The following is a 27,578-nucleotide window of genomic DNA, read 5'->3' as shown; positions in this document are numbered from 1 at the left end:
TTTATGAAACCTTTGCACAACTCCTTTAATTGAATTTTCCAAATCTCTCACCACACACAAATAATCAATATCTTCTGCAGAGAAAACCAGTCAGAATTATTACAGTCTTTCGTTTCAATTTTGTTGTCATCAGCACATACAGAGCACCTGGATATTCGTAATGTCTGATAGCAAGTTATTTACACCTCTTAAACATATAATTGCTATTAAGTGAGTTCAAATCTATGGTTAAATTTTTTTTACTGATTATTTAAAAGATAAAAACTATCATACTTCTAAAGAAGTATACAAAAATTTGAATCATGGAAGAAATTATTTAAAAGGCTTTGAAAAGTAATAAATCAATTTGTTTTTCCTTAAATCGTAGACAAATCTCAAGTAAGCAGTCAAAATGTATCCCCAAAACAGTGATGAATAGTGTAAGACAAGGGCATTAACATTATTAATAGGAAAGATATGAACCAAGTACAACATGACAGGAGAATTCTGATAAAGAGCTAGGACTACAATTGTACATTATGTAGATTTGTGTCACCAAAACTAATATCTCCATTTTTTGTCTTCAGATAAACCAAGAACATGAAGGCACAGGAAGGAATTTTTGTTTCTTCTAAAACGCATCATGTCTACACTTCAAACTTTAGTGCTTTTAAAACTGAAGTATTTATTTGAAAAAAGATACTATTTAATGTTAGGATATAAAAAACTAAAAGGATAGTAGTCTTCTAGGGAGTAAAATTATTTGGCTGTATGATAAATACATTTTCAAGCCTGAGTGGGGGAAAGAACAACATATCTTTAAATTAAAAAATACTTCTGTGGGTGGTTAGAATGAAAAGGCAGTATCAAACTATTTCATAGTCAGAACAGAAAGAGCTTAAAATTTGTCCTGTAGTCCAAGAATTCGAAAACTTTAAAATCCTATAACCCAGATGAATTTAATAATGTAAGACAGTAAGTTAGCTAAAGAAAACAGAAACGTTATAGCTTGCACTTTTCTTCTGAAGGCCATGGCTAGAAATTCTGAAATATTTTGTATTACAAACAGCTGAGACAATCAACTTTTTTGAACAATTGTAAAGTTCACATGGTTACATTTCATTTCAAATATGCATACTGCAACCTACACAATTATTCTCAAAACAGATAAAATATGTTTTGGACTAAAGCTAAAGTGTCTAGATTTCATATCTTGGCAACTGTTCTACAATTTGCTTACATTCTTTTGAAAAACATTTTGTTTACTGGAAGTACTGGTCTTAGACAAACAATGATGGTATTTTCTAATATTTCCAGAAAAAATGAAAATACTAAGTGCTATATAATGTCCTCTATTGACTTAGGAATATTTGTATCAAGTTGTTTTAAGTAGAGGTTGATTATGTAAAGTAAATAAATTTCATGCCTTACCATGTGATGATAATGTGACATTCCATCTGTATCAACCCATTGAATGGTCATGTTTTAAATCTTCAGCATAACAAATTAAGAATAATTATGAAAATTCACATCCAAATGTAACAGAAAAAGGACCTTTCATCTCATTATTTTTCTAAGAGTCATAAAGCCAATATTATTAAGGAAAATGAAGTTAGGCTTACTTCCTAAGTAACTGAAAAAAGAAAGAAAGCCTTCCTTTAAGAAATTTGTATTTAGCAAGGGAGAGCCTCTTTTATTCATATGCTCTATCAAAGCAGCCCCTGATTTGCAACATCCAGTTCTTTTGAAAACTATGAAAATCTCAGGGTACTTTTTCATGTTATTGTATATGTTTTAATTTCCTCTGTAAAGCCTTAAAAAATGTGTCAGATGTCTATTTATTTAAAACACTAGCATGTTATTTTTACAATTGTACTTCTCTGTAATAAAGGCTGCAACTGATGCTAAACAAGCTAGCTAGGAGTGACATGGAAAAATAAACAGAACCAGGGGGCTGACCTGAAGGAGCAACAATAGCCTAAATGCTGGAATTTTCCTGATATTGTCTATTTTAACTATTCTAGGAAAATTTTATGATAATCTGAAGGACATTCTTTTTACTGTGAAAAAAGTAATTTGTTCTTATTTTCTTTAAGTACCTAATAAAACAAATCTCATATATATTATAGGAGTTATTTTTAACATTACATAACTTCTAATATTATCAAGATTCCCCAAATATTTTAAAATTTAAGCAATTATAGATAATAGCATAGTGAAAGAAGTAGAAATTTCTATAAAAGGCAAAAGGCTAGATAGATCCCCAAATAAGGAATGTATAAAGCAAATTAGTTTGAGATGTCAAAAACAATAGCTAAATCCTTGTAAAATGAATATACAAATAAAAAGGGTTTAAAGTTGTTAACTCAGCAAAAAATTATATATACATATATAAATGTGTCGATGTGCATCATCTTTAATCAAAAACCAAAATAAAAAAATGCATCATGAGCTAGAGAGAGAAGAGGAAAAAACACTCAGTAAAAACACTCAAATTTTAAAGGAAATAAGTTTCAAAAGATTTTTTAGGCAACAATACTTTAAAAAAAATCAACTGAGGGAATCCCTGGGTGGCTCAGTGGTTTAGCACCCGCCTTCGGCCCAGGGTGTGATCCTGGAGTCCTGGGATCGAGTCCCACATCAGGATCCCTGCGTGGAGCCTGCTTCTCCCTCTGCCTGTGTCTCTGCCTCTCTCTCCTCTCTCTGTGACTATCATGAATAAATAAATAAAAAAATCTTAAAAAAATATTAATTGAAAAGCTAATGAAGATCTGAATACCTCAGGAAATGTAAAGAGCTAATTCAGCTCTTGCCAAGAAACAAATGGAAGATGACATATATTCTAATATATATTTCTATAGCTATTATATATTTTATATATATTTAAATTCAGTTTTCATTTTGTTTTTTTTTGTTTTTTTTTTAAATTTTTATTTATTTATGATAGTCACAGAGAGATAGAGAGAGAGGCAGAGACACAGGCAGAGGGAGAAGCAGGCTCCATGCACCGGGAGCCCAACGTGGGATTCGATCCCGGGTCTCCAGGATCACACCCTGGGCCAAAGGCAGGCGCCAAACCGCTGCGCCACCCAGGGATCCCTCAGTTTTCATTTTGGCCACAACAAATAATCAATGCTTATTAGAAATTTTATTTTTTATTTTATTTTATTTTTATTTATTTATGATAGTCACACACAGAGAGAGACACACACAGAGAGAGTCACACACAGAGACACACAGAGAGAGTCACACACAGAGAGAGACACGCACACACACACAGAGAGACACACACACAGAGAGAGAGACACACACACAGAGACATAGACAGAGGGAGAGGCAGGCTCCATGCACAGGGAGCCCGACGTGGGATTCGATCCCGGGTCTCCAGGATCGCGCCCTGGCCAAAGGCAGGCGCCAAACCGCTGCGCCACCCAGGGTTCCCTTATTAGAAATTTTAAAACATGATTTAGTCACAGGATCTCCTTTATGCGTGAACAAACACTCAGTCCTTAGGGAAACCTGGTAATGGGCAAGTCAGTTTTAAGGCCTAAAATCCTAGAAAATAGTTTTAAAGCTGGTCATGCATAAACACACAAAGAATTGGTATATAATAGATAACTGAAAAGAGATAACTTTTAATACATGGAATATACCTTTAATGTCTTAATAAATGTTTAGGGAATGAAACGATAGTTTTGGAAATTTCTTCCCCAATATTAAAGTGACAATTCACTTATTTATTCTACAATTTTCCCTTCCTCATTTCTCAAAAATTGGTGAAAGCCAACTCTGTAAAGCCTAATTCTGGTCACTTCTAGGAAGTTACAGATTGAAAAAAAATCCACACCATTGGCACATAATATATAGATTTCCTCTGGTTGGGAAATAATCAACAATCCAATTTCCCATTTATGATCCTCTAAAACTTCTCAAGGAAAAAGAAACTGAAACCACTGAAATCCAGCTACACATTATAATCAAGTTTCACAGTATAGGAAAGAAGAGGTCTTAAGCCTTTTCTAAGAGCTAACTTCATATTCTTAAATTCTTGGGATCACAGTGGAAGTTAACTCTGCTCCATTGAATGGTTCGGGAAACCTGCTCAGCTCTCTTCCTTCATGAGCTTTGGAGGAGTCCTGCCAGGGCTATTGCCCTATATTACCAGGTGGCCTTTGAAAATAACAGGGAATCCTAGTACTTTCCATGCAAACTCATCACTGGCTTGTTAAAGATCCTAAATATAATCCAATATACTAGATTGGTTGAAGTGGTTTCAGTTATGCCTCATTTGAATCTAAAAGCTGGGTTGACTAAGTGATTTCATTTGTTGTAGGAAGAGGCAACATGGAACAATGGAAAAAACACATACTTTTTTGAGGTTAGACTGGTCTTTAGTTGGAATTCCTGCTCTGACATTTAAATAGCAGTGTGTTGGGCAGCCTGGGTGGCTCAGTGGTTTAGCACTGCCTTCAGCCCATGGTGTGATCCTGGAGACCCAGGATCAAGTCCCATGTTGGGCTCCCTGCATGAAGTCTGCTTCTCCCTCTGCCTATGTCTCTGCCTCTCTCTCTGTGTCTCTCATGAATAAATAAATAAAATCTTTTTAAAAAATAAAAAAAAAAAATAGCAGTGTGTTTGGGCACGTTACTTAACATTTTTTGTTTTTGTTCCTTATCTATAATGACAGTGATAATAGATATAGTGCAGAGTAGAGGTAAAGATCTGCTGATCCTAGTGTTGGGAACTTAGAATTACTGGTCCTCAATAATTGGTAGTCATTGGTATTCAAAAATGGTAGACTAAAACATAGCTACCCGCTTAAAGGCCTAGTTCCACTTGCAGAGATTGCAAAATGGCATTTATGTCAGTAATATTAAAATGATCCGTCTTAAGTTGGTCTAAAGGTTTTAATATTTTATAGTCCATGATCATTTTGCTTACTGAGGTATGGACGTGCATGTGTTATGGGAAGCCTGCTAATTTAGTTTCCCATGCTGTGAAATGCTCAGAGGCATATGAGTTCACAGTAGATCAAACATCATTAATGATCTGAAAGTTTTCAAAACGCTGGTTACAAAGTAACTTTTTATGCTTTGTGTAATCCTAATTCACCATTAAAAAAGTTGCTATATATTAATGCTTGTTCCTATTTGTCTGTATGCTCAAGAAGAACTTTTAATAAAAAGACAAAATCTAAATCTTAAACTGAAAATTGTATTTCAAAACATATTTTAAAAGTTTAATAATCAGAGAAGTTATCTTATCAGACATGGCCTGCCAAATTCAGTATAAGGTTTTCAAATGAGATTTATGATCTTTTAAAAAGACCACAGTAAAAAAGGACTCATGATAATTGGCGAAATGAGATGAAAGGATCTTTTAATATAAATGAAAACACAACTCTTTACCTTTGTTGGAAAATTCTGAACACTTCTTTTCGAACAGTTTTTGTTCTGTTACTTTTATCACTAAAAGAACAAAAACAAAAATACTCATGTTAAGAATTAGCATAGAATATGAATAATTTCTCATCCTTGGATAACTTCATGAGAAAAAGATAATTTGAAGTAATACATAATAGGTATCGAGTACAAAATGTAATACCTTATTTTATCTTATTTAAAGAATAAGCACTAGATTTTTAAAAAGCCTGATTATCAGGCTGAAGGCATATTCTTTTCCTTCATATTCAACAAGAATCCCTGAAGTAACATATCCTGGGAAAAGATATATGCTTCTTATAATTTTTTTTCTTTTAAGATTTTATTTATTTATTCATGAGAGACACAGAGAGAGAAAGGGAGGCAGAGACAAAGGCAGAGGGAGAAGCAGGCTCCATGCAGGGAGCCTGACGTGGGACTTGATCCCGGGTCTTCAGGATCACACCCCGGGCCAAAGGCAGGTGCTAAACCGCAGAGCCACCCAGGGATCCCTATAATTTTTTTAAAAAGATTTTATTTACTTATTCATGACAGACACAGAGAGAGAGAAGAGAGAGAGAGAGAGAGAGAGAGGCAGAGACACAGGCAGAGGGAGAAGCAGACTCCATGCAGGGAGCCCGACATGGGACTCGATCACGGGTCTTCAGGATCATACCCCAGGCCGAAGGTGGCGCTAAACCGCTGGGCCATTGGGCCCAGAAAGAGCTTCTTATTCTTTAAATAAGATTTCCATTACATGTCCAGTAGTGCCATATATAAAAAAGTCTATCAGATTTAAATTTGGGAAAGATTATTGAGTTTATCTCTAAAACTGAAAACATTAGATATATTCTTAATGTTTAGAAATAAGGAATCAGAGAGATGCCACTGAAAACCCATGAATTTTTCTTACTTAGTTCTTTCGTTTTCCGCATTTCTCTTTGTAAGAAACAGGATGCACAGGAGATACCAAGGATATTTTCAAGCTCTCTACTGCCCTCCAAAGCCTAAAAGAAAGACATCTTAAATGAGTTAAGTTCTCTACATATAGAGCATTACTGGTAAGTCTAGTTATCAGTAATGTTCCTTTCATTACTGTTCCTTTCATCTGAAAAACTTAAACTCTGTGGTAAGAAATTTAACTTTTGCTGGCAGGTCAACACTGCAAACTTTAAAATGTGAAAAAGCCAGATATTACTAAAAGATTATGGTTAGTGTTCATATAAGAAAAGAAATTCTCATGAAAAGTAAATTAGACATATTCCCTGCAAATTCTTTCCTGGATTGGATTCTCCAATCTGGGGCTTCTTTCCTATTTTCTTTTTTCAAATGGAGTAGTAGACATATGAAAAATTATACGCCTCAAAGGAAAAAAGAAAGTTAACCTGGGCAGCCCTGGTGGCTCAGCAGTTTAGCGCCACCTTTGGCCCGGGGCGTGATCTTGGAGACCTGGGATCGAGTCCCATGTCAGGCTCCCTGCATGGAGCCTGTTTCTCCCTCTGCCTGTGTCTCTGCCTCTCTCTCTTTGTCTCTCATGAATAAATAAATAAAATTTATTTTATTTATAAATTAAAAAAAAAGCTAACCTGTATACTGCTTAAATTTTGCATTATTTCCATGATTTCTTCTGATGATTTCTCAACTTTAGATAGCAACATCATGAATCTATAAATGAAAAAAAATTAGCAAGATGAAGCATTTAAAATAGCAAGTCATTTTCACACCTTTAATTCTTTTAAAAAGATCTCAGATTCAGTTTTCTAATCCTTTTCTTTACAAAGTAGTGAAAGATGTTAAATGTCTTTCATTCCTTTACAAGCCAATCTGTCTTTGGGATTTTTGCTTTCATTTCCTCTGAACAGTGGGAAAAGATGTGAAGATCTAGTTAGTTGGCTTGCTCCTTTCTCCACAGTTCCACTTTGAGAACCCTAATATACCATCTTCTTATTTACCTTGATCTGAGTCAGGGTTACCCAGGAATTATTTTAAATAAAAAAGTAAGTTTGATGGCTTTAATAATTTCAGAGTGAAAAAAGGTTACAAAGGCATTCTTTTAAATTTGAAAACAAAGAAAACTTCATTTGTAATCTTATCTCTGAACATATCCCTAGTTAGCATGTTAGCATACAGGAAAAATTCTCTTAGGTATTTTAAAAACAATTTCTATAATTTTATATCATACTTTCTTTCCTTAATATAATATAATACATATACTTTTTGGCCACATCACCCATAGGTTTATAATTTTAAAGGCTGCACAATATTATATCTAGTAAACATGCCAAAGATGATTTAACTATTCCCTTATTGTCCGATTTTATGATCTCATAGCTGTATATGATAATCTACATCAGTGCAGTCTAATAGAAATAAAATGTATGCCACAAATGTAATTTAAAATTTTCTAGTAGACACATTGAAAGAAGTAAAAAGAAGTGAACTTAATTTTAATAATATATTTTATTTAACCAACATATCTAAAGTATTATCATTTCAACATGTAATCAATAAAAATTATTCATGAGATATTGTATGCTTTTTTTCCCAAAATCCAGTGTGTACTTTACACTCATAGCACATCTCATTTCAGACTAGTCACATTTCAAATGCTCATTAGCCATGTGTGGCTGGCTAGTGACTACTGTTTCAGAGACCACAAATCTATGCTATTGACTTTATGAAAAAAAAAAAAAGAAATTTTATTTAAATGCTTTTCAAAATTACATCAATATTATCCATTAACATTTCTGTGCTATTAAAAATAAGACTGATATGTTAAATTTTCATATGCAACGAATATGTACAATATGTTCCCTCCAAGTAAAATACATGAAGTATGCAAACAAGGAATGAAAAACAGCATTTATGCAAAAACTAAAATTTATGTGAGGAAAATGGAATTGCAGGTGATCTTTTTTCTTTAAAAATTTTCCCTGATTATCAAGTATTTTCAATGAAAAGCCTTACTTGCTTATCACCTGAACCTCAGTTTGAAAGAGTGTCATAAAAGAAATCCAGCTCCTTCCATTGAGCTCCAAAAGCCTCAAGAAGCAAGAGGGCTTAAGTGACTCCCACCCAGGGCTGGGAACCTCCAGTTTCCCCTACATTATACCAGTACTACTACTGCCTCAAGTGGGCAAAGCTGGGGCAAATGGGCTACTTCACCATGAGAAGCATTCCGAAGGGCTCTTTACACCTTGCCTTCTTTTCCTGGGAGGACTGAAGTAGCAGATCCTCTCTACACTATCTTACCACACCTTAATGAACTGATGATACTCCTTGTTGACCCTCATGTAATTATGTGGGAAGGGTGGGTCCTGCAGGGCTGCTATCTTGAATGACTCCAAGGGGCTCTCTGTTCAGATAGAGTAAGATGTAAATGGAGTCCCCAGGAATTGTGCAATGTAATATCCCCAAAGGGTCTGTTGGTAATTCTGCCTCTCAAATTAAGATAGTTATTGAGGGGCTCAGTTAGGCAAACTGTTTTTGACAACCTTGGAGAGCTAGCTGTATGGCCTGAGTATCAAATAACTGGGGAAACTATTTTCCAGGATATCCTTCACATGCCTGAGCTGCTTTTAGAGGAAAACTTGTCTTCACTGCATGACCAGTGGACTAGTTGACAATACATCATTCTTCTCATTTTTATTTTTTTAATTTTAATTTTTAAGTAAACTCTACATCTAACATGGGGCTCAACTCATGATTCTGAGATCAACAGTTGCATGCTCTACTGACTGAGTCAGCCAGGTGACCCCCATTTTTATTTTAATCTCCTTCTCTTCCTCCTTCTTTTACTTCTTCCTAGATGAAATCAACTCCTCCCATCCTGACTGCAACCAGTTTCATGGAATGGGTACACACATATATTTCAAATCACTCTGTTACAAACTTTAAATATATATAATTTTATTTGTCAATTACACTTCAATAAAGCTGGGGATAATAACAAAAAGAAAAGAAAGTCCCTTAACCTTCTGCCACACACATGTCCTTCTAATGTGTAATCCTGGATTTCCTACCTATTTGTTTCCTTCACTCTCTGGCCCAAGCTGTGAGTGCTACAGGAATCTTACAGCAGTACTGATGGTTAATATTACAAGTATATGATTTGCTTGGCCCTTGAGGCTGTTTAATTCTTTTACTTAATTTAATGAATTTTTCCCCCATAAATCACTGCTCAAAATAATGGTCCAAACCCAATCTCTATTCCTCCGTACTGAAATTAAACTCTTATATTCAGATTTCTGCCTTACCACTCTACTGGTACTATACTCTCAAAGGCCACAAATGAACTCGTAATTAATTCCATTACCAAAAATTTATATCAAAAGTCACTATCTGTAAGAGACTGTATTTGTATATAATTTCAAGAAACCTGAAAGTTATATGTACATTACAGGGACAAAATCCTCAGATTTCCTTTATCCTCTTAATACTTAACTGTGTCTTTTTTTTTTTTTTATTTATCTATTTATCATAGAGAGAGAGAGAGAGAGAGAGAGAGAGAGAGAGAGGGGCAGAGACACAGGAGGAGGGAGAAGCAGGCTCCATGCCGGGAGCCTGACGCGGGACCCGATCCCGGGACTCCAGGATCGCGCCCTGGGCCAAAGGCAGGCGCTAAACCGCCAAGCCACCCAGGGATCCCCCTACTTACTATGTCTTATAGAGAAAAAAGGTAAATAGGTCACAGAACCTCTGCTTATCTGTTTATACTTATTCTGTTTATCTAAACTGATTGTTTTGGATGATAGCTGGACTGTAATGATGAAATATATTGCTAAGTTTCTTTGAGCTCTTTCTAAAGTCAAAGCATGGTACTTGTTACTTCACAAGCTATATCTTAATCTTAAAAATAACTCTTTGGTAAACATCTCCATTTTACATATATGGAAACTAAAACACTAATTACTCACAGTTACATAGTAAGGAACACAGTCATTGTGCATTCTTTGGGATTTTCTATATATAGCATCATGTTTTACTTCTTACAACAGCATATGTGTGAATCTACAATCTGAAAATAAAAAGTTTAATGGAATAAACCCTGCAGAAGGATAGTCTCCATTATTGCATTTTCATAGCAGTGACAGTAGCCAGCAGCAAATTTCCAAGAGGAAGAAAAGCCAATGCCAGTGAAATATATAATATATTTTCCTTTCAGAGTACAAAGGATATAGAAGTTCACATAAAATATTAATGTGTAGGTGTTTGTTTATAAATGAGCTTTATTGACATGTCACTAACTGCTTGTTTTCTGGGGAAAAAAAAATTTTAACCTAGAATATGGAACTATATTTTCCTGTTGGAAGAATTCTTATATTTAAACCTTGCCAAATTGATTAACAAGGTATAATTTTAGGACATACACTAACAGAAAAACAAAGAACGTAAAGGAGTATACACTGTATGCCATCTTTGTATAAAAAGAGAAATCAGAAAAAAGAAATGCAACAACTTAATTTTATAAAAATAAACAAAATGTAAACCAGAAACTAATGAATTTGTTTACCTACAGGGAGTAGATAGGAAAAATGGGGCAGGGAGTGACACTTTTCTGAATATACTTTTTTGTTAAGTTTTGGCTTTTAGAACCATATTAATGTTTGACATCATTTAAAAGATTAAATTAAAAAAGATGAGAGAAAAAAATTAAAATTGAATACAAACAGAAGCAAGAAAACCGAACTATTTCAAATGAATAACTAATTCTTCAAACAAAGAACTAATCCAAGTAATGTGGAGAAAAAGGAACCCTCTTACACTATTGGTGGGAATACAAACTGGGGCAGCCACTGTAGAAAACAGTATGGAGGCTCCTCAAAAAGTTAAAAAGAGAACTACCCTATTCTTCAGTAATCGCATCACTGGGTATTTACCCTCTAAATACAAAAACATTAATTCAAAGGGATACATACACCTCTATGTTTACTGCAGCACTGTTTACAATAGCCAAATTATGGAAGCAGTCCAAATGTCCATCAAATGATGAATTGGGTAAAGAAGATGTGACATATATAAACAATGGAATATTATTCAAAAAAGAATGAAATCTTGCCATTTGCAACAACCTGGATGGAACTAGAGAGTATAAGGCTATATAATATAAGTCAGAGAAAGACAAATACTGTATGATTTCACTCATATGTGGAATTTAAGAAATAAAACAAACAAGCAAAGGAGAAAAAAAAAAGAGACAAACCAAGAAACAGATTCTTAATTACAGAGAACAAACTGATTTTTGCCAGAGGGGAGCTTTGTGGGAGAGATGGGTGAAATAGGTGATGGGGATTAAAGAGTACAATTATCATGATGAGAAATGAATAATGTTTAGAATTGCTGAATCACTATATTGTACACCTGAAACTAATACAGAACTGTATGTTAACTAAACTGGAATTAAAATAAAAAACAACAATAAAGAACTAATCCAAGTAGTTTTGAACGTAGTAATTTGCCTATATACTGTCAAATTAAAGTAAAAAAAAAAAAAAGACTGCAAACAAATCTTGAATGCTTTGCAGGTTTGTTTATAACAGTGCTATGAGTATAGGAATTCTGAAACTATTTTGTGTTTGTGGTAAGATTAAGCAAATGTGAAAATACATTGCTGCTGTTAGGAGTCAAAGACACAGACTCCATAGCCAGCATGGTGCTGATCTCATGACCCTGAAAACGTGAGCTGAGCCGAAATGAAGAGTTGGCACAGACAATCCACTAAGCCACCTAGGCAACTCATCCTGCCTGCCTGTTTGAATTGGAATGTTGTTCTTCTACTCTTGAGCTGGGATTTACAGCATCAGTTCCCCTGGTTGTCAGGCCTTTGGATCTGAAATTGAATTACACCACTGGCTTTCTGGGGTCTCAAACTTGTGGATGGGAGATGATGGAGTTAAGCCTGTGTAACTGCATGAAAAAAAAAAAAACCAATTCTTAATAATCAATCTCTCTCTATATATGCAAGTATATATATATAACTCATTATCAATACATTTTAGTTATTTCTTAAAAGATTTATTTATTTTAAGGGTAGCCCCAGTGGGCCCAGCGGTCTGGCGCTGCCTTCAGCCCCAGGTGTGATCCTGGAGACCCAGGATCGAGTCCCATGTCAGGCTCCCTGCATGGAGCCTGCTTCTCCTCTGCCTGTGTCTCTGCCTGCCTCTCTGTCATGAATAAATAAAAACTTAAAAAAAAAAGATTTATTTATTTTAGAGAGTGTGTGTGCATGCATGTGAGTAGGGGGAGGGGCAGAGGGCGAGGGCAAGATAGAATCTCCAGCAGACTCCCTGCTGAGCATTGTGCCCAATGGCTTGATCCCACGACCCTCACACAGATCATGGTCAGAGCTGAAATCAAGGACTGGATGATTAACCAACTGAGCCACCCAGGCACTCCAATACATTTTAATTATCAATAACAATTACATCAATGCCATCTTATTATCATTAAATATTATATTTTATTAATACCTTATTATTATGTTATTACACATATATGTATCTGTGATTGGTTCTGTTTCTCTGGACAATCCTAACCTATACAATTGCCAAAACAAAATATAAAATGCTATGATCATTTAAAACTGATGTGCAAATAAGAAATGTTCAATTTCAGATTTTAAAAAAACAAGTCTTTAGAATGGCTTTACAAGGTAATAAAAGAAATCTAAGCAAATAGAATGAAGGACGCATTACAAAAGCTAGTAAAATAGCTTTATTGAGTAGGATTAAGTAATTTTATAATGAGTAGAAAAAACAATCAGCAAGCCATAATTTTTATCTATTGTAAAATATCTTGGCTTGTCCTTAAGTTCACTTATTCTAGTATCAAGTCATGGAGTGATATATATAAATAACTGGGATCTTTAGAAATAAATATTGAGAGAAATTAAATAAATATAGGCAAATTCCTAAGTGAACCATAGGTTCTTACTCCCTTGCTACTCGAAAGCTCACTGCTAAGATATCTGTTGTTAAAAATCTGGAGCTGTAAGCAAATTGATGGGTTCAGAAGAATAAGGAAGGGAAGAAACTATAAAAAGTTAGAATAGCTTAAGTGGAGCTGACTGAGGGGAAAGCAAGCGTTAAGTTTGGTTGCTTACATGGTTATCACTGTTGTCCAAAAACATTTCCTCCTTCACTGTCTACTTTTACTCCTAAGTTTGTTATACTTCATATAATTATATCAGAAATTCATTTGGTTTATTTAGCAGGTATCTGCTTTCATTTTTAACTTTTTATTAATTTAAATTCAATTAATTAACATATAGTATATTATTAGTTTCAGAGATAGAGTTCAGTGAATCATCAGTCTTATATTACACTCAGTATCTGCTTTCAAATATAAGATTATACATGCATCAAAAATTGTTACTTGTCACTTGCTCTCCCTGTATGTCCTTTTGTACAATTTGAGATTTTTCTGTGTGTATATAATGCCAATTTTAAAATGTATTTAATAAGTTAAAAAGAATGCTTTCCTTTTATTGGGGGGGGGGGATTTTATTTATTTATTTATTTATTTATTTATTTATTTATTTGAGAGAGATAGATAGAGAGAGAGAGAGAACCAGTGGGGGGAGAAATAGAGGGAGAGAGAGGGAGAATCTGAAGTCGACTCTGTGCTGAGGGAACCAGACTCAAACTCAGTCTCATAACCCGGAGATCATAACCTGAGATGCAACCAGGGCTGGACACCTAACCAACTAAACCACCCAGGCACCCCAAGAATGCTTTCCTTTTAATATCTAGTTGATATTGGCTTCACTGAAGAAATGTGAACTTTACTTATGGGAAGGAAGGTGTAGTAATTTACAACAAAAATATTAGTGGGACAGGGTGCATGAGAATATCTGGAGTTGAGGGAAATGTGGCTAGGAAAAGTATCTAGTAAAAGTAGATAAAGGGGGTATGATGATATAGAAGATGTCAAAAGAAAATTTGAGAAACTCTTCCCTTTGTCCCTGTTGTACTCTAAATGGCACTCAATTTTTATATATTTTAATCTAGACTACTACTGATTAATACTATAGATAAGCTATATTATGAGAAAAAGGGACTTCTGGCATTATAACCATAAATTATGATATTTGTATGAAAAATGCATTCTGAATTTCACGCAAATGATTTTTAAAAAATTTGAAACATAACACATAACCTATTTCTAAGTTTGGAAAGGTTTATTAACTTACAACATAACACCATAAGTTCCCAAAGGGAGAAACTTTATTTTCTTCTTTACCTATCCATCATATTGTGTGGCAAATAGTTAATATAGCTGAAAGGGTAAATGAGCTGAACATATGAACTACTTTGAAAATTTAACCCCCGTTCTGCTTAATTCAATTTTCCAGCCTCAATGGATAAATATACTATTCTTTCCAGATTATATACGGGAAGTAGATTTTTATAGATAATATTTTCATTCAAGGCAGCAATGGCTAGCCAATATGAAATTAGGTGGGTACTGGCATATAAGCCTCCTGAATTCCTCTGGATCTCTTACTCTGTTGGCTTCACTGTGTTCCTAGCTCTTGAACCAACTATTTGTTAGGCACTATGTTACCAAATGATGGATTACTTTTCCATCTATATAAAATCTGAAAAGGCGTTTTCTTCAGTTTTATCTTAAGCTGGTCTCTTATTCATGGGCTGGTAGACTGTACTCATGAGTATTAAAATTGAGATATCACAGGGGCTTCTGAGTGGCTCAGTCACTTCAGTGTCTGACTTTTGGTTTTCGCTCAGGTCATAATCTCATCTCAGGGTAGTGAGATTGAGCCCTACATGTGGGCTAAGTGCTCAGTGGGGAGTCTGCTTGAGATTCTCTTCTTCCCCCTCCCTCTGCCCCTCACCCCACTTGAACTTTCTTTTTCTCTCTTTTTCAAATAATCTTTTTTTTTCAAAGATTTTATTTATTTATTCATGAGAGAGAGAGAGAGAGAGAGAGGCAGAGACACAGGCAGAGGGAGAAGCAGTCTTCATGCAGGGAGCCCAACAAGGAACTCGATCCCAGGTCCCCAGGATCATGCCCTGGGCTGAAGGTGGCGCTAAATCGCTGAGCTACCCAGGCTGCCCTAAAGAAAGAAATCTTAAAAAAACATTAAGATACCATGTATTATGATCACATGAATACTGTAAAACACATCACAAAATATTTTACTTCTTAAAAAAAATGTTTTAACTCAGGTGTATTTTTAAATTTCTGCAAATAAATTATTTCTCTTAAATTATCACTTTAAGACATATCCTTTTCTTTCAAGATACATGTATTTATGATTTCCAAAACAACAGACTTACTCATCATTGTCTTTTGTTGTAGATTCCTTCCTTTCGGTTAAGCTGAGGTGGTTCAGTTTTTTCCTCTTTTCTATATATATGCAATAAAAAGAAGAACTTAAAGTTAAGGGGAAATTTGTCAAATTCTAAATAGAATTTAGATTGCCAAAGTTTAAACAAAAAATAAAAGGATAGACTAATGAAAGTAGGAAAATAACAAGTATCCTGGAATTTGCTTTGGGAATCACTATTATCAACTTTTCAATAGCTATTTTTTTTATTTCCCAATATCCCAATTCTTTATTCATGATGACTTTATACAGAAAAAAATCTTTACTAGATAAAGGAAACTTTCATCAAATATTTTTTAAAATTTTTATTTATTTATGATAGTCACAGAGAGAGAGAGAGAGAGAGAGAGAGAGAGAGAGAGAGAGAGGCAGAGACATAGGCAGAGGGAGAAGAAGGCTCCATGCACCGGGAGCCCGACGTGGGATTCAGTCCCAGGTCCCCAGGATTGCGCCCTGGGCCAAAGGCAGGCGCTAAACCACTGCGCCACCCAGGGATCCCTCATCAAATATTTTAATTAAAAATGTCATCTTAAAGTTTCCACTTTGTATTATTTCACCCCTATTTTTTGCCTCAAAGTTAACAAGGAGTCGGTGATATTAACATCTACAAAATAGTGAGTTTCTAGTGATGTCACAGTAAAATAAATTTGATAAATGTGCTTGACTTTAAAATGCATATTGAAAAAATGCATAATGGCTTAGTAAATTCTTGGAAAGATCCTCTGTGTGAGGTTGAAATGTAAATGTGATTTTAGAGCTCTAGCAGGATATGTTTGCACTTACTGGTGGTCAAATAGATAATTGTTTTATGAGCTCTCCCTTTCATAGTTGGTTCTACTGTACTTCATACTATAGTACACCGTAAAATTTAAACAATTTGATGTATAATAAGTATTTGAGGACATATTAGCAAAACGTTTCTTAATGGCTTATGTGTACTGGCCTTTAGTAAATGTTTATTCAATGAATAAGCAAGCAAATGAATGAATAATCCAAACTTTTTACTACTAATGAAAAAAGTTCAGAGAAAAAATTTTTTTAAATGCATCATTGGTGACAACCTCCTTACATTTTGTATTTTCATGTTGTTCCATTTGTTCAACAACTGGCACAGGAACTATTACTTAACTCAATGTCCTTATTCTTCACAAAGGAAAAACAGGTGAAATAAATTTTTATTATTTAACCCCATATACTCAAAATACTATATTTTAACACATAATAATATAAAATTATTAATGAGGTCATTCATATTCTCTTTTTCACATGGTCTTTGATATCTGGTGTGTTTTAAACTTGTAGCACATCTCAAATCAGATAAGCCACATTTCAAATGCTCTATATGTATATGTATAGGATAGTATAGCTCTATGTAATATAGCAGGAAGATCCAATACTTTTAGATGAAACCGAGTACACAGATAACACAAAGGCAATTTCTTTAAATTTTCAAATGTAATTTATTAACGTATTAATGTCTGGAACAGACTTTCCAATGCTGGTTTGTACTTTTTTCTTCACTTAATTTTTAATCCATTACTCTTACTTGCACCTATTACTAGAGAAAAAGCTTATTTAAAGTATTTTTTCTGGGCAGCCCAGGTGGCTCCAGCGGTTTAGCGCCACCTTCGGCTCACATGTAGCTCTTTACCACATGTTAATTGTGGGGGAGGAGAGACAGAGGGAGAGGGAGCAAGAGAACCCTAAGCCACAGAGCTGCAATGCAAGGCTCAGTCTCACAACCCTGAGACCATGACCTGAGCCAAAATCAACAGTCAGATGCTTAACTGACTGAGCCACTGAGGCACCTCAGTAACTGGAATACTCTTAATGATATATTAGAGTCCAGTCTCTGCTAAATGATCCAAATGTTATTCTCAGAGATATTAAAACTCCTATTTAACAGTTGGAAAGTATATTAGAAATATAAGTCCTTCCATGAGAAGATTGAGATTAATGCTATTAGGCTATTGATTACTTTTTATAGGACAAGATATCTGATCCCCTTACAATAATAAAAATGTTTCAGCAGGCATTGAACACCTGGTGAAAATTCAAATAAAGCATTCTTTTACTATTTCTCACCTAACTTTATTGACTAATGGTTCTAAAATGTGAAAATTAATTACAGTTAAAGGAACAAAATATTTTAATATTTAATTGTGGAGCTTTATTGAATGTAGATAGCATAGCACAAAAGTCAGGAAATTAGTATTAACCTTTAGGCAAACATTTTCTGAGAATAAGGTTTCATGTGTATCATGGGATTTCATATCCAGCTTGATTTTATTTTTTGAGAAATGGATTTTAATAGACTTTTTCCTCAGAGTTCTTTAAAATCATCAATAAAATATTGTTACTGTTTTTCCCTTTAATCCTTTGTTAAATAAACTCTTACTATTGGAATTTAAGGATGTAGACGAGTCAAATAATGGAAAGTTAATAAACAAGAGTGTTAACTAGTACTTTGGCTAAATTCTAAAGCACAAGTTTTTCTCTTTTTAGAATTAAAGACTATTTTGAATAATTTAGTTATGATACTGGTTTTGGGTTTTGGGGTTTTTTATTTTTTTGTTTTTTTGTTTTTGGAGAGAAGCCATAAGATCCAAAGTAACAATGAGGGAAATTATTGTTAATCAGTTTCTGAACCAACTTAGTGATATTATGAATATCAGAGAACAGAAAATATATATTTTTAAAGATTTTATTTATTTATTCATGATAGACACAGAGAGAGAGAGAGAGAGAGAGAGAGAGAGAGACAGAGACACAGGCAGAGGGAGAGGCAGGCTCCCTGCGGGGAGCCTGATGCTGGACTTCATCCCAGGACCCTGGGATTACAACCTGAGCCAAAGGCAGATGTTTAACCACTGAGCCACCGAGGTGCGCTGAATTGGTCACTCTTATTCCCATTTTACAGATGAGGAAACATAGGGCACAGAATAGCCACATAACTTACCCAAGCCCTAAAGATAGTAAGCGGCAGAGTCAGGATCTAATGCCAGTCATCTGGCTACTAAGATTGTCTTCTTAAGCAGGATGCTATGCTTCTTTAAACAGGTTTAGGCTGGTATGAGGCTGCTTCTAGACACATATAGTTTATAGTGGGTATGCATCTTAGGCATCATTTGGTCCCAAACCAAAAATTATGAGTTGAGGAAAACCTTGACTCAGAGAGGTTCACGTGATTTGTCTAATGTATTAAACACTGGTTAGTAATTTTTTTCTAAAAAGAGTTATTGGGAGATCAAGTTGCTGATAGAATGAAATGAAATCAAGGAAGAAACCAAGAGTCTGATGCTCAACCAACTGCACCACTCAGGGATCCCAAAATCATATATTCTTTTAATTAACTAAGTTATTATTATTAAACAAGAGTGGAGAGTGAAGAATCTCTTTAGAGGATCAATTCATGAAAAATAACAATGTTAATGGTTCCTTTTTTAAAATTCAAAATACCTTTCTTGATCCTATGGAAGAAATGTAATATTCTTAAAATATTACCTATATTATTGAATAGAAAGGTATCAATGAGAAAATTGGAATTGCTTTTTAGCTACTAAAACATTAATATTTAAGAAGCAGAATGGTAAGTTTTAAAATCTTTCACCCAAATTAGATTGTGGACCACATTAAGAAGCATTTGGCTCATATATCTCAAACTGCTCATCATATATTTAAACTCATAGTAATTTATCAGTTCCTTAGAAATACATATTGTCTGTTCCTTCTTCCACTTAAAAAGAGATCAATCTTGCCAGAGGTCTACCATTTGGTTAGTCTTTTCAAAGAATCTGGTTTTGATTTTGTTACTTTATCATTGCCTTGTTTTCTATTCAATATTTTCTCTTTATATCTTTTATTTCCTTTCTTGTATTTTGTGGGATTTGTTCTATTCTTTTTCCATCCTTCTAAATTGAATGCTTGGCTTATTTGTTTTCAATCATTATTCCTTTCTAAATACATGCATTTATAAACATAAAGTTTCCACTAAGAACTGTTTTAGTATAATGCAGTGTTTAGGTGTAAAGTTTTCCTGTAAGTTTTCTGTTGTCATTATCATTCAATTTTAAATATTTTACATTTTCCATTTTGATTTTTCTGAACAATGGATTATTTCGAAGGCTCTAGGTTTCCAAACTTGTGGGCTAAAATTTTTAGAGGGCTGCCTTTTTATTGCTGATTCCTAATTGCACAGAATTTTGGTTGAGCATGTGACAGCAATTTTGGTATGTTGAGACTTCTTTGTGATTGCAAACTGGTTATAGTTTTGTAAAAGTTCTAGGTCATGCTTTATCACGTGCTGGGTATCAGACTTGTTTGACCACAGCTCATTAGATCACGTTTGCTTAGCTGTGTTCAAATTGTTTATAGCCTTCTTAAGGTTTTATCTATTTCATCAGTTTTTGAAGAGGTACTTTATAATTTACTATAAACTAGGGATTTGTGAGTCTCTCTTTGTAATCTGGCCCTATTTCATTAGGTTTTATTTTTGTTTTAGATGCACATAGTTTCAGGATTTTTTTTCTGGTAGTGACTCTTTCCTTCTCTCACTAGGTAAAGATTCCTATCATCTTCAATAAGGCTTTTTGCCTTAAAGTCTATTTTGGTCTATACCAATATTCTTACACCAGCTATTCTTTTTTTTTTTTAAAGCTAATACATATTTTTTCTATCCCTTTACATTTAATTATCCTATGTCTTTTTTTAAAGACTAAATAATAATGATATCAATAAAAACAGCGGAAATATGTATTGGAAGCTTACTACATGCCAGGCACTGTTCTGAGTGCTTTCTATATATTACTTTATTTAATTCTCACAAGAATTCTGAGGCAGATATTATTATTTTCCCCATTTTTACAGGCAAGTAAATTAAAAAAAAATTACAAAGTCAATTAACAGATACTCTTTTCCCTACAGATTATAAGAATCTTAGCTCCTTCTGTTCCCTGATCAATATTCCATGCCATTACAGCCTATTTGCTTTTAATCCCATCTCAAATTGTCTTTCGCTTTATAGTCAGCAGAATTTGTAGTCACATTTCTGTAATTAGACTTTTTTTTTTAAGATTTTATTTATTTATTCATGAGAGACACAGAGTGAGAGGCAGAGACATAGGCAGAGAGAGAAGCAGGCTCCATGCAAGGACGCTGATGTGGGAGTCGATCCCGGGACTCCAGGATCATGCCCTGGGTCGAAGGCAGACACTCAAACGTTGAGCCACCCAGGTGTCCCTATAATTAGATTTTAAATTAAATTTACTAACATGTTTGCTAATTTATTTTCTTCACCATTGCTCTTTATATTCCATTCCTTTACCTGAGGCTGTTTACTTATATGAGGTTCGTTTTTTAGTAGTCCCTTCAAGGAGTATCTATGAATGGTAAATTCTCTCAGACTTTGTCTGAAAAAAATCTTTATTTATTTCATCTTCACTTCCTGAACAAAAAAATTCAGTTGTGATTTTTAGTTGGTATTATTCCACTTCCTGCTGGAATCTGTTGACACAGATGAGAAATTCACTATCAGTCTGTCATTCCCTTGTAGGTTATATGTCTTTTCTCTGGTGGCCTTTAAAATTTTCTTTGTCTTTCATAGTTTGTAGTTTTACCGTGATATGACTAGGTGGGATTTATTTTGATTCATCCTGCTGAGACTAAGTATGCTATTCCAACCTGGAAATTCTCATCTTTCCTTAACTGTGAAATTGAAATAATGAAAAATTGATAGTCCTTTTATCTTAGAATACTGCCTCAGCCCATTCTCCCTATTTCCTCCTTGTGGAACTCCTATTTGACATATGTTGGAGCTTCTTATTCTACTCATCATTTCTCTTTATCATTTTATCATATTCTCCATTTCTTTATCTCTCTATGTTATTACATTGTTACAGTCTGGATGATTTCTACAGATCTAATCTATTGTCTAATTCTCTAATACTCTCTTTGACTATGCAAATTTAATGTTTATCCTTCTATTCTAGTTAATAATAAGTCTGATGCATCCTTCCTCTTTACTGAAAAGCATAATAGTTTGGAGAAATTTGATAAGGGGTAGGGGAGGGCAGCAATATAATGATACACACACAAACATATATAACAATGAGAAACATATATCACGATAAGTAAATAAATATATATCTCAAATGTATGAACTGGAATCACTCACCTCATTTTTGGCCCACATATAGACTCTAAGTAGAGGGAAGACGTAGAAATAGATTTTTCTTTCTTTTATAAGTACGAATGTATTTAAATTTAATACTAAGTCACCTGTTCGCATAGTACACAGTTCAAATGTATATAGAAAGTACATATAAATACCTAGAGAAAGAGAATTCCAGAAGGAATATAGGTTGAGAGACCTTCAAGTGCAATGATCTTGTGGCAGGAAGGAGTTTAGCATGATTGATGAATAGCAAGAAAGTAAGAGTTATTAAAGTAGTGTAAACATGAGAAGGGTAACAGAAAATGAGATAGACGAGATGGTCAGGTATTTGATGATGTATGGCCTTAAAAGTCATGATATGGTTTTAAATTATATCCTAAGTGTAATGGGAAGTGAATTGGACCTAAAATGCCCTTGAAAATGCTATTTAAATAAAAGTGCTTATTTCAGTTGCACCTTATGTTTGTACAATATTTAAAAACTGAGAATTGTTAATAGAAGTTATGAGATCATTTGGAACTTAAATTATTTCAGAGAATCAGGCTTTCTTATTTCTAAACATGTACAAGATGAAATATTAAGAGGAGCAATGTAATGATTACAAGTGACATAATGTGATATAAGATCCTAGAGAATTCTCCTATGTTGAGATTTTTGTATGTGAGACATATATATCAGAGTGTATGAAACATATATATATAGTTTAATGAACCAGTGTAACCACTATATAAGTTAAAAAATAGAATATTACCAGCACCCCAGGAACCCTTGTTATATGACTTTTTAAAAAAGAGCTTACTTAGTACAATAATCTGTATAATTATCCACTTAAATGTCAACGGGGATCATGTGACTAATCTTTTTATGGGCAAAAGGAATGTTCCCTTAAGTCCATATTTAATTTCAATATGGAAATCAAGTACGTATCCACTTAAAATCTATTCATATTTCAGTATAGAGATGTGCCATCTCTAAGGCACTAATTTTTAATTTTAAACAAAGGATATATTAAGTGTATTAAAAACAGATAGAGCTTGAAGAAAATGTATACATCTTCATACATTTTTGTGAAAGCAAACCTAATAGTAATAGCTGTAAGATAAAAAGCATTTGATTAAAGTAAAATAAAAGTCATTCAAAAGTTTAAGATCTCATTATGGGTTTCATTACAACAAATTAGGTAAAATGAGATTTCTTTGTTTCTGTGTAGCTTCTAGTATATTCTTAGCACTCAATAAATGTTAAACAATAAAATATGAATTAGGCTAATCACAGCACATCTAAAATATATTTTATTAAATTTGAGCCTACTTAGAATTTTATATTATAGAAACTTGACATGTCAATGATTCATGACCTTTTATAATATTAAAAATTAAATCTATGAAATCTAGATTCATATATCTTTTAAATAAATATTTTAGCAATAAACTACCAGAGAATAAGAAATATTTAAACTAACAATATTTTTAAATAAACAATTTCATATTAAAATTAGGTTATTCTTTAGTGGAAAACTGTAAGTTTTTTGCAAATGTATTTAAAATAGTAAAAGGAAAGAAGGTAATGAAATATAATAAAAGCAGGCTATATAAAGATAAATGAAATGTGGATAAAACTAAATGGACAACATGAATAAAAATAACATTTAGAAGTATCTCTCTTAAACTGTAGTGCAGCAGTACCTGAATTACATGCTCTTTAATTTATGCACATGATGGATAGCTTGTTAAGGGGTATATCTGTAACCATTATAATTGATAGTAGCTGAAGGCAGTCAGACCATAATTTCTGTTTAATGGATGGGATAGTAAGAGAACAAAGTCTGCAGTAGCATTTTAAAATAAGTACCTAGAAAGTTTACATTTATATCCAAAGTAGCTCCTATATTCTTGCCTTCTTTACATCAAATTCCTTAGGAAAAAAGAAAAAAATAAGCTGCAAGATCCATAGATTATTAAATAAAAATTCTGATTTAACCAATAACTAGAAAAATATCACAATAAATGGAAAAGAATGTTCAACTAACCGTTTGATGGTTCATTTTTGTGCTCTTGTTCTTTAGAGCTTGCAGAAGCAGCAAATGGGCTCATTTGACAAGTTCCAGTTGTTGGAGAATAAGTTCTAGTACTTTTCTTCCTTGTGATTTTTGAAGAATCAAATGACTGAAAATAAATATTTGAGACAAAAATACTTATGTTTAGTTCTTTGAGAATGCTTTTAAAACTTGCAAAATTCAAACCAGTATTATTTTCCTTGCTCTTTTTTTTTTTTAATTAATTTATTTATGATAGTCACACACAGAGAGAGAGAGAGAGAGAGAGAGGCAGAGACACAGGCAGAGGGAGAAGCAGGCTCCATGCACCGGGAGCCCGATGTGGGATTTGATCCCGGGTCTCCAGGATCGCGCCCTGGGCCAAAGGCAGGCGCCAAACCGCTGTGCCACCCAGGGATCCCTCCTTGCTCTTTCTTTTCAGATTTTAAATGTACTCAAATATCACCTTTGTAAATAAACTCAAATATCACTTTGTAGATATTTCAGCTCTCCACACTTATTAGGGCATCTCAATTTGATATTTGTGAAAATCTAATATTAAAGGTTTACTACCTTCTGAGATGGTATTTCCAAACAGTTTAGAGATGCTGACTCTTCCAGTTTTATCTTGACTTTTGCTGTCTGCTAAACCTGAAGTATAATTATGGAGCCAGGCCAAGAAAACTCTCAGAAGTTTCTTAGTAAAACCCACAAGGAAATCCTAGGAAGGGTGCTTTCTTAAACGTTCATAAAGTTGTTCTGACACAGTGACTTGTCTCAAGAATAACCAAAATAACGTTCAAATGATGGAGTATGGCATTTAAAGCCCTTGAAAATTTGGCCTTTCCTACAGGATATCCCCCTATTCTCTCTGCAGCTTTCTCCTCTGTGTTCCTACACACCTCGTGCATACCTCTTATTGGAAACTACTGTCTCCAATAAAATTAAAAATTATTTTAACAGTTTTTACATTTCTGTCTGCCCCATTAAAATTTGAATTCCTGAAAATAAATATTTCTTCATCTTGTACCCTAAAAGTCAAAAATATGTGATGAATGAATGATGTAAAAGGAATAGTCCAGTAACCTTGGCCAAGCCACTCTACTCTGAATTCATTCATTTGTTCATTAGTTAATTAATCTAATATGAAATGACACCTGTAGTCCCAGTCACTTAGATATGCACACTTCGGCCTCAGCTCATTCTGTGATCCTACGCTAGAATGCCTTTTCTTTCTTTACCAGGATCAAATCTTTCTTTAGTTTAGGTCCCATTTATGATCCACTTCCTCCAAACACCATTTATCACACTATTAATTGCTTGCTGTTCTGAATTCCTTTTAAACTATTTTCTGTAATGCTTACCAATCACCCAGCACTTGCTAACTAATGTGTACAAAGAAAGAGAACAAATTGTTCTGGCCTCGTAAACAGCAGAGAAGAGATCTAACAGTAGTATGAGAGCTACAAAAATTGAGAGGAAAGGGAAAATCAAAGTGGGCTGTAATAATCTTATAGAAGGATTCTTGTGAGGAGGAAGGGTGAGGCTTAGATAAGCAGAAATAAAAGGTGTGAAAACCTGAAATCTAGAAGTGCTACATACAACACAGGCTGGATTTGGGGGATTAAAAAAAGGGTCTGATGGCTTATGATGTTGCCAACGTTGTAGAATTAAACTTTAGTTTGGTAGCTGACTTGAAATTGTTATATAATTCTCCACTGTCAATGGTTCTTTATTTCTAAGACACCCTGGCAGAAATAGTGGCTGTGTCACCTTTTACAATAATCTTGATATTAGTTCTAGAATCTATAGCATCAAATTTTTTTTTTTACAGTTAAGGTTTTAAATGATAAATACTTTTTTATATTGGGGAAACAGAAGGCTTTCCATTTTTTAATTTTATGTATCCATAGTAGCCACAAATATAACCAATATCTTTTTTAAAAATCAAACTGTAATATCAAGTTCTAACTCTAAAGCAATCTTTTTGTAGGGTGAAAAGGTTTTAAGTCTCTTTATCAGGTGGTTATTATTACCTCTCCACATCTTGAGTTCTCACCTGTTTATATGTATTCAGTCATAAACTATGACATTTATCCAATCCTACCCTACCTTTCCAAGAATTTATTGCCCAGAACTATTTCACTGTGTATGTACAAGAAATGAAAGTCACTACACTAATGTACATTTATGTCAATCTGTTTTCCTATTTTACCAAAAAATTATTTTTTCAATTGCCAGATATCTAAACATTACAACTATAGATCATACATTTTTCTTTGAAAGCCATTTTCTAGCTTTCATAAGTCTGCGTGTACACACATGTATGTGTATTTTTCCCCCTTCACCTTAAAATACTGAGCCTTCATGGGGGGGCGGGGAGAGAAAAAATACTGAGGCTTCTCTTCTGCTTTCTATTTTTGGCCACCTGTGTTGGTTAAAAGGAAAAATATCTGTCTACAATGACTATACAAAGAGGGAAGAATAAAAATCTACCTTCCCCCACTATCCTACTATATGTTCTTTAGTAAATAACACATTTTTATGTATCTGGCTACTGATATACAAAAAAGCATAATCTTACTTCTCTAAGATTTTTCCCCTCAAAGTTTTATCAAGGTCCTCTAACTTTAAAACCCCAAAGATGCTTAAAAATGATCCTAGAACTTATGTAATCCACAGCAGGAACAGTTAAAATTGGGATTTCAGGGAGGAGTGAGCTACTAATTGAGAAGTCCAGCCTTCTTTCCACTCAGCAATGAGTACTAGCTCCCAGATCCTTAGAAAACAGAGGAAGAAAAGGTGAGAAGACTAGATTTGGCCAGAGAAGGGAAGGAATTCAGGATGTGAATAAAATTAGGGAAAGGAAAATCAATAAGTCACAATTCCATAGTAATTTATAACTGCCTATAATATTTAGTGACTCCTTAGAGGTATTTAATGTCATTATTAAAAAAGGATTCTATGATCAGCCCAAATATCACTGTACTTTTATAAAGAGTTCAAATCTTGTATATTAGCAAAACTAAAATTTGGGCATTGATTTTTCTGTCTAAAAAAAAGAAATGAATGTTCGCTTCATAATTTCAAATATAGATGACATTTTCCTTTAGTATCTTTCACAAATTGTAGCTTGCTTTGTCACTTTGTTTAAAGCACATTCTACCAAAAAGGTGCCTATTTTTCATTGATTTTTAGCTATTATAAACAGTCTAGAAAGTACTAAGGGTTTTTTGGGGGTGAAATACGATGGAAAAGGTCTGCTATTATTATTATGAAGTACTATCCTATGTTATCACTGAAATATTTAAAACACAGGTACTACAGATATTTGGACAACCAGAAACAAAAGAAAAATTAAGGCAACTAAAGGGAGATAATTCTTTATAACCTTCACACTGGTTAATTAGGTCACTGGAATGTATTACCTAAGATATTATTATCCATTATTAGTACTATTAAGGAATTTATATTATAACATTCGAAATACTAGCTGTCTCAGGTACTTTTCACAATTTGGACCTAGGGTTCTTAGAACAGTCCTAGAGATCAACTAACTTCTTATCAGCTACTATGATTATCATCCTTCATGGTTCTAATAATGCTGGGGTTTCGTTGCTATTA

General features: G+C 33.8%; 1 protein-coding gene across 7 annotated transcripts in view; it reads right to left on the bottom strand.

The window, feature by feature from the left end:
- Positions 1 to 27,578, bottom strand: part of ITGB3BP (integrin subunit beta 3 binding protein) — a 69,346-nt gene that overhangs the window by 8,491 nt on the left and 33,277 nt on the right. For 5 of the 7 annotated variants that reach the window (XM_026006938.2, XM_072730729.1, XM_072730730.1 and 2 more), the window contains 5 exons: positions 23,949 to 24,084; positions 15,698 to 15,767; positions 6,986 to 7,064; positions 6,313 to 6,406; positions 5,388 to 5,447 (listed from right to left, as the gene is read on the bottom strand). In XM_026006938.2, the coding sequence (XP_025862723.1) occupies positions 5,388 to 5,447; positions 6,313 to 6,406; positions 6,986 to 7,064; positions 15,698 to 15,767; positions 23,949 to 24,084 (439 nt within the window). The remainder of the gene's footprint in view (positions 1 to 5,387; positions 5,448 to 6,312; positions 6,407 to 6,985; positions 7,065 to 15,697; positions 15,768 to 23,948; positions 24,085 to 27,578) is intronic. The other 2 variants (XM_026006939.2, XM_072730731.1) reach the window with 1 other exon arrangement.

The sequence above is a fragment of the Vulpes vulpes genome, chromosome 12 (assembly GCF_048418805.1).
Source record: "Vulpes vulpes isolate BD-2025 chromosome 12, VulVul3, whole genome shotgun sequence".
NCBI lineage: Eukaryota > Metazoa > Chordata > Mammalia > Carnivora > Canidae > Vulpes > Vulpes vulpes.
The sequence above is the reverse complement of the archived record's forward strand: the minus strand, read 5'-3'. Positions and strand labels throughout refer to the sequence as shown.